Here is a 13,451-nt window from a genome sequence, read left to right on the forward strand (position 1 = left end):
GATATTTAAGTATATCTTTTCATGGGACAACACTGACAAAATGACACTTTGACACAATGAAAAGTAGTCTGTGTGCAGCTTATATAACAGTGTAAATTTATTCTTCCCTCAAAATAACTCAATATACAGCCATTAATGTCTAAACCACCGGCAACAAAAGTGAGTACACCCCTTAGTGAAAGTTCCTGAAGTGTCAATATTTTGTGTGGCCACCATTATTTCCCAGAACTGCCTTAACTCTCCTGGGCATGGAGTTTACCAGAGCTTCACAGGTTGCCACTGGAATGCTTTTCCACTCCTCCATGACGACATCACGGACCCGGCGGATATTCGAGATTTTGCATTCCTCCACCTTCCGCTTGAGGATGCCCCAAAGATGTTCTATTGGGTTTAGGTCTGGAAACATGCTTGGCCAGTCCATCACCTTTACCCTCAGCCTCTTCAATAAAGCAGTGGTCGTCTTAGAGGTGTGTTTGGGGTCATTATCATGCTGGAACACTGCCCTGCGACCCAGTTTCCGGAGGGAGGGGATCATGCTCTGCTCAGTATTTCACAGTACATATTGGAGTTCATGTGTCCCTCAATGAAATGTAACTCCCCAACACCTGCTGCACTCATGCAGCCCCAGACCATGGCATTCCCACCACCATGCTTGACTGTAGGCATGACACACTTATCTTTGTACTCCTCACCTGATTGCCGCCACACATGCTTGAGACCATCTGAACCAAACAAATTAATCTTGGTCTCATCAGACCATAGGACATGGTTCCAGTAATCCATGTCCTTTGTTGACATGTCTTCAGCAAACTGTTTGCGGGCTTTCTTGTGTAGAGACTTCAGAAGAGGCTTCCTTCTGGGGTGACAGCCATGCAGACCAATTTGATGTAGTGTGCGGCGTATGGTCTGAGCACTGACAGGCTGACCCCCCACCTTTTCAATCTCTGCAGCAATGCTGACAGCACTCCTGCGCCTATCTTTCAAAGACAGCAGCTGGATGTGACGCTGAGCACGTGCACTCAGCTTCTTTGGACGACCAACACGAGGTCTGTTCTGAGTGGACCCTGCTCTTTTAAAATGCTGGATGATCTTGGCCACTGTGCTGCAGCTCAGTTTCAGGGTGTTGGCAATCTTCTTGTAGCCTTGGCCATCTTCATGTAGCGCAAAAATTCGTCTTTTAAGATCCTCAGAGAGTTCTTTGCCATGAGGTGCCATGTTGGAACTTTCAGTGACCAGTATGAGAGAGTGTGAGAGCTGTACTACTAAATTGAACACACCTACTCCCTATGCACACCTGAGACCTAGTAACACTAACAAATCACATGACATTTTGGAGGGAAAATGACAAGCAGTGCTCAATTTGGACATTTAGGGGTGTAGTCTCTTAGGGGTGTACTCACTTTTGTTGCCGATGGTTTAGACATTAATGGCTGTATATTGAGTTATTTTGAGGGAAGAATAAATTTACACTGTTATATAAGCTGCACACAGACTACTTTTCATTGTGTCAAAGTGTCATTTTGTCAGTGTTGTCCCATGAAAAGATATACTTAAATATCTGCAGAAATGTGAGGGGTGTACTCACTTTTGTGATACACTGTACATACAAGTTAAAGGTACACTATATCTAAACGTATAATAAACAATAAACAATGTAGCAGCAGCATGAACAGTACAACATCAGGCAAAGTGTGCAGTGGGGATCTACAGTACGGTACACTAACAGAGTAAGTAAAAAAAATAGAAAAGGTATCTTATATTATATACATATTATTATTATATACATATAATAAAATAAACAACATAGCAGTGATAAAAATTGTGCAATAGAGATTATTTACACAAGGTGCATATGTGCATTAACTGTATAAAAACATGAAAAATGCAGGAAGCTTGTGTGAAAACCGTGAGCATTCACAGATTAGTATAGATTAGTAATGCAGCATCTTTTCTTGTAAGCAAAACAACAACAAAATATAGGTATATTATTATTAAAATGCAAATGCTTACAGGCTACTTTAGGACTGTACCACTGAAGGAGTATCATAGCCCTTCCCCAGGGTAATTTATTGTTTTGGTGCCACTGTGGCTACCTGACTGGGTCAAGTTACCCTGGCAATTTGTTGTTGACCATCCCCCTTGAACCCTTGATCCATTAATATACCTATCTGATTGGTAGGTGAGTCCACCGCCCTCTCCCCCTCCTTGTCCCCATTATCAAGATTTCACTGACAAGAGAAGTGTGAAGAGTGTGCCAGGAGAGTCCATAAAATGAACCGCATTTACCACCACTAGTGGGGTGGGTGGTGCACTGATGGTCCGGTGACCGGTGACCTGTCCAGGTGTTTTGTTGTGGTAATGGCTGGCGTCCGAGTGATGTTAAAAATGATAGAAAATTAAGATAATACCTATTATGAAAACCATTATGTTATGAAAATTAATAAAGAATTAATTAGATTAGTTGCAAATCTTTGTGGTTTTAATATTTTCTCTCTGATTATTGATTCCTCCAGAGAGACAAAATCACGTGAACAGCTCGTGTAATGTGACTCATTTGAAAACAGGAACTTGGTGATCGCCTGCGCTTTTTTCCCACCTGCTTTCTACAAACCCCGCCCTCTTCACTCACATTGGTTAACACTCTCCTTGAAGGGTAAAATTAGCCAATAGAATCGCAGTTTTTGAGTTTTTTGACTAATCCAAACTCAGGAGGCGGGGTGTTATGGAAAACGGGTAGGATTGTGCGTGCAGCTGATGCAGCTGGTTTATTATCACGGTGGACAGAAGGAAACTGCTGAGGAATTTTACTGGAAGTGTTTAAGAACACTTCAGCGCTGATATTGATTTATTATTAAAGAGGTGAGTTTATTTTGCTTATTTACACCACGTATTTATTATAAACGTTGTAAACACATGGAGAATATGTGTAGAAGCTTGCAGGGTGGAGAATAATGCAGTATAAACACGTTATAGTTCATGCAGTACATACTTACTGTAGTTATGTTCTATACTGTTAACAGTTTATGCATCTAAAGTGAACATTTGTTTTACTTTATTCCTTTTAAAACATAAACATTTCTTTAAAACATTGCTATCTTTAATTAATAAAAGTTTGGGGTAATGTTTGGACAACTTTGATTTATGTAGATTCATATACATGTTTAATGTAAATCCACTATTTTTTAAATATGTAACATATACTATACATTTATTTATTCATTTCACTTCTGGTAAGAGTCGCGGTGTGTGCTGCACCACCCTAAATCACTTGTTGAATAGGGTGCAAGTCCATTTCTGGGCAACACACACTTATATATATATATATATACACACACAACACACACACACATATATATACATATACATATATATATATATATATGTATATGTATATATGTATATACTGTATGTGTGTGTTGTGTGTGTATATATATTTTACTATTTTACTCGCACAATTGAAATTGTGATTTACTATAGGTGCTTTAATATAATTCCTTCCCTAATTAAACAAAAATAAAATAACTTTGCATTAACAATTGCAAAAAAGTTATTTTAAATAGTATGTTGCACCCAGACTGTCCAAACATTTGAATTGAACTGTATACATCCTTTAAAAGTGAATATAACTTATTATAACTTATAATATGCTGTGCTGCTTTATCTACATTTTATGCAAGATTATAAAGAAAAAGGGTGCTCAGGTGGCGTAGTGGTAACATTTCCAGGGTTCGAATCCCCAGTGGTGCTATTGGCCGTCGTCCACCTACAGACAGACATGACTGTGTCTGAGGGGAATATGGGGGAATGACGAGGCCCTGTGTAGATTGGCATCCTGTTTGGGATGTGTTACTACCTTGCACCCAGTGATTCCAGGGAAATCCGGACCCGCTGCAATCCTGACCAGGATAAAGCGAAGTTAAAACAAAAAAATAATGATTAGGAATGATGAGAAACAATGGTAAAGGAGATAGATTGTATTGAAACATGACTTACAAGTGAACACAATCAGAGCTTGTAATTAAAATGCTCTCCATAGCTCTTGTGGTTTGGTTGGTCACTTCCACTTCTACTTTTTCTCTTTCTTATTAAACCAAAATGATTATATCTTGAGATTTCTACTATTACTATAAAATAATCACATATTTAATATGATAACAATTACAATATCCAATATATAGATGTGTAGCGTCTCATGTAATTCTAAATTCTGAGTTATAATGATAAAATAATCTAGATAAACTTTAAGCTGCCGTCCATAACATGTAGTGGTGTGGAGATATTTAGAGCTATGCATTGTGGGAAACTGTTGTGTAACATCAGGTGTTCTGTAACTCTCCCCACCCCTCCATGCATTGATCTGATGGTACAGTGTATCACAAAAGTGAGTACACCCCTCACATTTCTGCAGATATTTAAGTATATCTTTTCATGGGACAACACTGACAAAATGACACTTTGACACAATGAAAAGTAGTCTGTGTGCAGCTTATATAAAAGTGTAAATTTATTCTTCCCTCAAAATAACTCAATATACAGCCATTAATGTCTAAACCACCGGCAACAAAAGTGAGTACACCCCTAAGAGACTACACCCCTAAATGTCCAAATTGAGCACTGCTTGTCATTTTCCCTCCAAAATGTCATGTGATTTGTTAGTGTTACTAGGTCTCAGGTGTGCATAGGGAGCAGGTGTGTTCAATTTAGTAGTACAGCTCTCACACTCTCTCATACTGGTCACTGAAAGTTCCAACATGGCACCTCATGGCAAAGAACTCTCTGAGGATCTTAAAAGACGAATTGTTGCGCTACATGAAGATGGCCAAGGCTACAAGAAGATTGCCAACACCCTGAAACTGAGCTGCAGCACAGTGGCCAAGATCATCCAGCGTTTTAAAAGAGCAGGGTCCACTCAGAACAGACACTCAGTTGGTCGTCCAAAGAAGCTGAGTGCACGTGCTCAGTGTCACATCCAACTGCTGTCTTTGAAAGATAGGCGCAGGAGTGCTGTCAGCATTGCTGCAGAGATTGAAAAGGTGGGGGGTCAGCCTGTCAGTGCTCAGACCATACGCCGCACACTACATCAAATTGGTCTGCATGGCTGTCACCCCAGAAGGAAGCCTCTTCTGAAGTCTCTACACAAGAAAGCCCGCAAACAGTTTGCTGAAGACATGTCAACAAAGGACATTGATTACTGGAACCATGTCCTATGGTCTGATGAGACCAAGATTCATTTGTTTGGTTCAGATGGTCTCAAGCATGTGTGGCGGCAATCAGGTGAGGAGTACAAAGATAAGTGTGTCATGCCTACAGTCAAGCATGGTGGTGGGAATGCCATGGTCTGGGGCTGCATGAGTGCAGCAGGTGTTGGGGAGTTACATTTCATTGAGGGACACATGAACTCCAATATGTACTGTGAAATACTGAAGCAGAGCATGATCCCCTCCCTCCGGAAACTGGGTCGCAGGGCAGTGTTCCAGCATGATAATGACCCCAAACACACCTCTAAGACGACCACTGCTTTATTGAAGAGGCTGAGGGTAAAGGTGATGGACTGGCCAAGCATGTCTCCAGACCTAAACCCAATAGAACATCTTTGGGGCATCCTCAAGCGGAAGGTGGAGGAGCGCAAAGTCTCGAATATCCACCAGCTCCGTGATGTCGTCATGGAGGAGTGGAAAAGCATTCCAGTGGCAACCTGTGAAGCTCTGGTAAACTCCATGCCCAGGAGAGTTAAGGCAGTTCTGGGAAATAATGGTGGCCACACAAAATATTGACACTTCAGGAACTTTCACTAAGGGGTGTACTCACTTTTGTTGCCGGTGGTTTAGACATTAATGGCTGTATATTGAGTTATTTTGAGGGAAGAATAAATTTACACTGTTATATAAGCTGCACACAGACTACTTTTCATTGTGTCAAAGTGTCATTTTGTCAGTGTTGTCCCATGAAAAGATATACTTAAATATCTGCAGAAATGTGAGGGGTGTACTCACTTTTGTGATACACTGTATATGGATAGTCATGTGCGTATACAGTCAGTCAGTCAGTTACGTTAGTTCAACCTGACAGCAAGATCTTCAAATCTAGGTTACATAGAGCAGCTTTAAATAATGAGGTTACGCAGATGCTCTGGTTAACGAGAAACGAGCTCGTATGACACCTGGTACAAGCCTGAGCATGAAAACGAAACCTGATTGTGGAAGTTAAAAAGTCCAGATTTACTGAAAGTTAAAAGATCTTGACTTGTAGACAGGAAGGGAGTTTTGCTTTCTGTAAAGATTCAAGCGGTTTTAAATCTGCGTACTGTGTGTCAAACCAGTGGAACCAGTGTCTATAGAATGGGAAATTTTCTGACAGGGAAACTAGACGTAATTCACTTCATGCTTTGGAAGAAGAACTAATCTAATTTCCCTCTAAATCTGATTATTTCAACAATGTACAAAGTGTGACGCTGTGCTGCAGATTCATGAATAAATTCATAATTATAAAATTAGGTACTGGGAGGTTAGAAATGCATTTGTATTCTGTTTATGCATTTTACCCTTGTTCTCCCAAACTAGTCGTATCCATTTACCCAGATATGTCACCAGTATCTAACACACACCGCTCCAACACGTCTCCTGGGCAATAAGAGAGCAGATCAGGCAGCATAAAAAAAAATACAACGTACCAGATCCCACCAGTGGACATCAAACCTATAAACTCATACTCATAATAAATTCATATATCAAGGACAAATGGCAAAACGACTGGAACACAGTGGAACACACTGAAAAAAATGCAGACCTACCTTGAAAACCGTTGGGACCAGACAGTGTACACAAGATGCCGTACTGGACACACTAGATTAACACACATGTACCTGATAAAAGGCGAAGCTGTCCCATATTGCGCACCATGCCAGACACAGATTACAATAAAATATTTAATGCTGGATTGTATCATTTATGACCATAAAAGACAACAGATCTTACCAGCAAAATTAATAAAGGAATTATTTACCAATACAAAAGCAACAACACTCCTAAAATTCCTGTCAATAACAAAACTGAAGCAACACATACATACATAGACAACAGACACAACTTCCCTAAGTCAACAGAGTAAGTAAATAAAAGACAGATCACAACCTTTCCTGCCATGAACATGGCCCAAACAGAAGATAGACTTTATTTGTCATATATACATATACAGGTGTACAGTACAACGAACTTCTCTCTTTGCATATCCCAGCTTGTTTGGAAGCTGGGGTCAGAGCGCAGGGTCAGCCATCGTACAGCGCCCCTGGAGCAGACAGGGTTAAGGGCCTTGCTCAAGGACCCAACAGTGGCTGCATAGCAGAGCCTGGATTTGAACCGCCAATCTTCCGGTTGATAGCCCAAAGCTCTACCCACTAGGTAAAGGGCAGACATGGCGTACAACCTCCAACACGTCTGCAGTTGCCAACCGCTTCTTTTCACCTGCCTGAGGCGAATTCAGTATCACAAACTTCAGTCATGCACTGATCTCCATTATTCACCATCTCTGAAGAGACACATAGAAGTGTTTGAATAGGAGCATGACCGGTCGACAGCACAGCTGAAATTCAGACTCTGATCTCAGAGATGGGCAATTTATCAGTCCCTTTCAGTCAGTCCCAGTCAACAATATAATCAATACACAGCACAAATACACATACCTCTTTTTATTAAACCCACACTGACTGAATGTACTAAATACTCGCAGGAACGCCAATCCCTAGCAAGACAAAAATCTCTATCCAAGCCAAAATTAAAACCATCCATAATTTCTTAAAATAAATATATACAAATATAAAAGAACAACATCAACCAGCCATAACATTAAAACCACCTCCTGGTTTCTACACTCACTGTCCATTTTATCAGCTCCACTTACTATATAGAAGCACTTTGTAGTTCTACAATTACTGACTGTAGTCCATCTGTTTCTCTACATACTTTTTTAACCTGCTTTCACCCTGTTCTTCAATGGTCAGGACCCCCACAGGACCACCACAGAGCAGGTATTATTTAGGTGGTGGGTGGTGTGTTAGTGTGTGTTGTGCTGGTATGAGTGGATCAGACACAGCAGCGCTGCTGGAGTTTTTAAATACCGTGTCCACTCACTGTCCACTCTATTAGACACTCCTACCTAGTCGGTCCACCTGGTAGATGTAAAGTCAGAGACGATCGCTCATCTATTGCTGCTGTTTGAGTCGGTCATCTTCTAGACTTGCATCAGTGGTCACAGGACGCTGCCCACGGGGCGCTGTTGGCCGTATATATTTTTGGTTGGTGGACTATTCTCAGTCCAGCAGTGACAGTGAGGTGTTTAAAATAGTGCTGCTGTGTCTGATCCACTCATACCAGCACAACACACACTAACACACCACCACCATGTCAGTGTCACTGCAGTGCTGAGAATGATCCACCACCTAAATAATACCTGCTCTGTGGTGGTCCTGTGGGGGTCCTGAGCATTGAAGAACAGCATGAAAGCAGGTTAAAAAGTATGTAGAGAAACAGATGGACTACAGTCCTATATGGTAAGTGGAGTGTAGAATCACGGTCATAATGTTATGCCTGATCGGTGTATATACACATTTTTGTTCTTTATATATAGAAGGTCACACTAGCCTCAGTAGCAGCAGCTTACAGTAGTTGATTAAATCTTAACTTGGTGCAGCGTTACGGTCATTAGACGTCTTCCCAGGTAACATTACTGTATAGATTTCAGTACTTTTGAACGGACCCAGTATTTACCCCCAACTGTATTAGGTCTCGACCCACTAAATGAAACTCTGGAGTTGGTGCAGACACATAATTTGCGACTGTATGATTTGTAACCGGGTTAGTAAATTCACCATCACATGAGGGGGAGAGAGAACAGGGTGAACTGAATCACGGCTGGAATTTCCACATCACACTTCCAGTAATGTTATTTACAGAACATGACAAACTGACATGTGAGAGTATGTCTGTAATTCTCTCTCTCTCTCTCTCTCTCTCTCTCTCTCTCTCTCTCTCTCTCTCTCTCAGGTGATGGGCTCCATATTCCGCAGTGAGGAAGTTTGCCTGGTGCAGCTCTTCCTGCAGTCGGGTGCAGCCTATAACTGTGTCAGTGAACTTGGAGAGCTGGGTATCGTCGAGTTCAGAGATGTAAGAGGCGGCGTTTATTCTTCATAGTCTTAATACACCGTGTCATGTTATATCTGGTCTCACAAGGCTGGACGTGATCCCGTAATGCGATTGGCTGGTCACGAGTGTGTCGGAATTTAGTCTGGCTACTAAGTTTGATGTTAAAACTTTGGTGAACATGATGACCAAGAGTTTCCACTTACCATCTTTGTACATCATTTTTATTTATTTATTTTTGTTATTTGCGTTTTTTCCCCTTTTTCTCCCAATTCAGCCTAGTCAGTTCGTCTTCCGCTGCTGGAGACTCCGGTCGTGTCCGCGGAGGGTATTTTTGCCGACCTTACGCTCCTTCTGACGCGTGCGCAGTCCACCGACTTCTTATTCGCCCACACTTTTAGTAAATTCACACGTGGAGAGTCACACACTGATCTCCGTGCTCCTCCACTTCTTGTAGAGGCGCCTCGTGCTGTGAACCAGGGTCCTTGCACAGCGTCAAAGACCCCACCCACTTACAGTCCGCTTTTTTCCCACCTGGCAGACTTTAATGGCCAATTTTGTCTGCTGCAGGCATTGCCAATTATGCCCACTAGTGGTGCCCAGCCAACCAGTAGCAGAGCAGATGTTCGAACTCCGCGAGTTCAGAATCCCAGCGCTGGTGTGCTAGTGGAATAGTCCGCTGCGCCACCTGGGCACCCCTTTGTACATAAATTTTGTTGAGTGTCCGATACCTCTTAAACTCTATGGCCTAAAGTATGTCGATACCAGATGATTAGACTGTTGGACAACCTATTCCAGAACAATGGGCATCGATGCGCCCACCTACTTTTTGCATATAACAGCTCCCACTCTTATACACTGATCAGCCATAACATTAGAACCACCTCCTTGTTTCTACACTCACTGTTCATTTTATCAGCTCCACTTACTATATAGAAGCACTTTGTAGTTCTACAATTACTGACTGTAGTCCATCTGTTTCTCTGCATGGTTTGTTACCCCCTTTCATGCTGTTCTTCAATGGTCAGGACCCCCACAGGACCACCACAGAGCAGGTATTATTTGGGTGGTGGGTAATTCTCAGCACTGCAGTGACACTGACATGGTGGTGGTGTGTTAGTGTGTGTTGTGCTGGTATGAGTGGATCAGACACAGCAGCGCTGCTGGAGTTTTTAAACACCTCACTGTCACTTCACCTCCTGTGATCACTGATGAAGGTCTAGAAGATGACCGACTCAAACAGCAGCAATAGATGAGCGATCGTCTCTGACTTTACATCTACAAGGTGGACCAACTAGGTAGGAGTGTCTAATAGAGTGGACAGTGAGTGGACACGGTATTTAAAAACTCCACCAGCACAACACACACTAACACACCACCACGATGTCAGTGTCACAGCAGTGCTGAGAATGATCCACCACCCAAATAATACCTGCTCTGTGGTGGTCCTGTGGGGGTCCTGACCATTGAAGAACAGGGTGAAAGCAGGGTGAAAAAAAGGTATGTAGAGAAACAAATTACAGTCAGTAATTGTAGAACTACAAAGTACTCCTATATGGTAAGTGGAGCTGATAAAATGGACAGTGAGTGTAGAAACAAGGAGGTGGTTTTAATGTTATGGCTGATCAGTGTATGTATGAATGATAATAAAGTCGTTCTATCTGCCCTAGATTATTAGGGGTCCAAGCATTATTGTTTTTGTTAAGATTTCTTGTTAGAGACAAAATCATTTCCCCTCCTGATTACTTGCCTCTTTACTTGCCCTAAAAAAAAGCCTCAAGAACCATATAGCTCCGCCTTTTAGATTCATAGCTAATTTGCATAATATTTCAACGTTTTGTGTAATAACTCGACTATACTTTCTTCAACTGGGACCAAATGACATCATGCCAAATCTGGACTGTATTGGGCCTAATTGGGTTAATTTGTGCTTGGACCTCAGTAATTGCAGCTTGCATCTATATTATAAGTAGTATTATTTTAAAGGCATTTTTCTGTTCCACTGTGCACAAACATAGTCCATCAGGACTTGACCTAAGGTGTTTAGTGTAAAGGATCTCCAGTGGCCTTCACAGACCCTCGTCTTATTGAAATCATTAGAAATGAGTTTGAACTAGGGCTGGGCGATTTTTCACGATTAATTCGGTTAATTCCATCTGATAAGGTACGAAGCCTTGGTGTTGTCCTGGATAACCAGCTGACCTTCTCTCCTTATATAGCCAACACGACAAGATTGTGCCGGTTCCTCCTGTACAACATCAGGAAGATTCGGCCATTTCTCTCCAGGGAAGCTACTCAGATTCTGGTCCAGTCACTTGTAATCTCACGGTTGGACTACTGCAACTCCCTCCTGGCAGGAGCTCCCATGTCCACTATTAAACCCTTACAGCTCATTCAAAATGCAGCTGCCCGTCTGGTTTTTAACCAGCTCAAACACTGCCACATCCCCCCACTGCTGCCACATCACGCCACTGCTGCGTTCTCTTCACTGGCTTCCTGTAGCTGCACGCATTCAGTTTAAAACACTGATGCTCGCCTACAAAGCCAAAAATGGACCCCAAGCTACCTTCGTGGTCTAATCAAGCCCCGCTCTGTACCGCGCAACCTCCGAGCCACTAGTCTCGCTCGACTTGAGCCTCCACCCAGGACTAAAGGAAGACAAGCATCAATGCTCTTCTCTGTTCTAGCACCCAAGTGGTGGAACGAGCTTCCTCTGTCTGTCCGAACATCTGAGTCTCTTGCTGTCTTTAAAAAACGATTAAAAACCTTCATCACCTTTTTACTAAACACTTAAGCTGAATTGTACTTATTTACTAAAAAATTTTTTCCATTTCCAAAAAAACCCCCCAAAAAACCACTTTGGTTCTAACAGGTTTCAGCAGATTTGTGTTCTTTGACTGCTGTTTACTTAAACTTGAGAAATGAAATGTTCACTATGGAAGCACTTCTGTAAGTCGCTCTGGATAAGCGCGTCTGCTAAATGCAGAAAATGTAAATGTAATTCGAATGAACGTTTTCATTGTTAGTTTTAATTAAAATACTAACATGTCACGAGGCAGAAACTGACCAGACACTCGCGGAATATAAATCAAGGAAAGTTTAATATCAAAAAGGGCAAAAACAGTGTACAAAATCAGGCAAAGTCCAAAACCAGAGGATAAACAGACAGGCAGCGAAAACCAAAACAGCAAAAACAGTAAACAGAAGACAACAAGAGTCATACACGGTAATAAGGCATGCAAACACGATCGGCAAAACTTCACAACGAGACTCAAACAGAAGTGTTTAAATAAGATGCACATGGAACTGAACACAGCTGAACTGAATCAAAACTCTGAATTAAATCAAAACCCTGAGCGCAATCAGGATTGGCTGACCGGGGACTTGTGATAGTCACGTGAGAGTCCATGTGCGCATGGGAATTGTAGTCCATATTGTTAGAAGCAGAATGTGCCCCGTCCATCCACCCCCCAATCACAAGGACAAAATGACTGACTGACTGACTGGCGGCTTACTCAATGTCCCCCAGTGTAGATACTGATACAGACTCACTTAATTGGTGGAAACAGCACAGTACAGGCTCTGCACACAGTATGCTGCACATTATTTAAAGTGAGTTGTTTGTGACCTATTCTTATAAAGGATATAGCTAATTAAGATGTCTGTTTTGTTTTCATTATTATGAATTATTGTTATATTGTTATTGTTATAAAGTTTGAGTTCCCTGAAAGGATAATTATCGGTGGTGCTGTTACTATTTTTGCACTTCTGCAGTCTTTTAAATTGAAATGAAAAAAAAAAAAAGAAATTTGAGTCTTTTTTCAATTGCATTATACAAGAACAAGCAAAAAAAAAAAATTCGGAATCGAGATAAATTTGAAAATATTAAATATTAAATAATTTTTTTTTTTTGCAATATCACCCAGCCCTAGTTTGAACCTCAGCTGTGAGCCAGATTTTCTCGTTCCAACATCACTCCCTGACCTGACCAAACACCTGAAACTGTTTTTGCCTGCCGCAAATCTATGGTGACTTTTTCCTCTTGTTGTATTTCAGCTGAACCCCAATGTGAACGCCTTTCAGAGGAAATTTGTCAATGAAGTGAGGAGATGTGAGGAGCTTGAGAAGAATTTTGGTGAGCGTGCTTATTGACCCCAACTCGAGCTTTACGTCACTATAGGTTTAGAGGCTGCTGTGCCGGGTGAAAGTTTCTGCTTGTGCTTCGAATACGACTGTATCAGAGCACCATAAAGGACTCACGGACGAAAGGTTTAATATTAGACTAGGCTGGATATCTGGGCATTGCGGAATATCGGG

The 13,451-nt window shown here is 41.7% G+C and overlaps 1 protein-coding gene across 1 annotated transcript in view; it reads left to right on the top strand.

The window, feature by feature from the left end:
- The first annotated feature begins 2,780 nt into the window (after positions 1-2,780).
- The window catches only part of tcirg1b (T cell immune regulator 1, ATPase H+ transporting V0 subunit a3b), a 34,762-nt gene continuing 24,091 nt past the window's right edge, over positions 2,781-13,451 (top strand). The window contains exons 1-3 of the mRNA XM_063000863.1: positions 2,781-2,859; positions 9,039-9,158; positions 13,191-13,269. Of these exons, the coding sequence (XP_062856933.1) occupies positions 9,042-9,158; positions 13,191-13,269 (196 nt within the window). The 5' untranslated portion in view covers positions 2,781-2,859; positions 9,039-9,041. The remainder of the gene's footprint in view (positions 2,860-9,038; positions 9,159-13,190; positions 13,270-13,451) is intronic.

This window comes from Trichomycterus rosablanca, chromosome 8, assembly GCF_030014385.1.
Source record: "Trichomycterus rosablanca isolate fTriRos1 chromosome 8, fTriRos1.hap1, whole genome shotgun sequence".
NCBI lineage: Eukaryota > Metazoa > Chordata > Actinopteri > Siluriformes > Trichomycteridae > Trichomycterus > Trichomycterus rosablanca.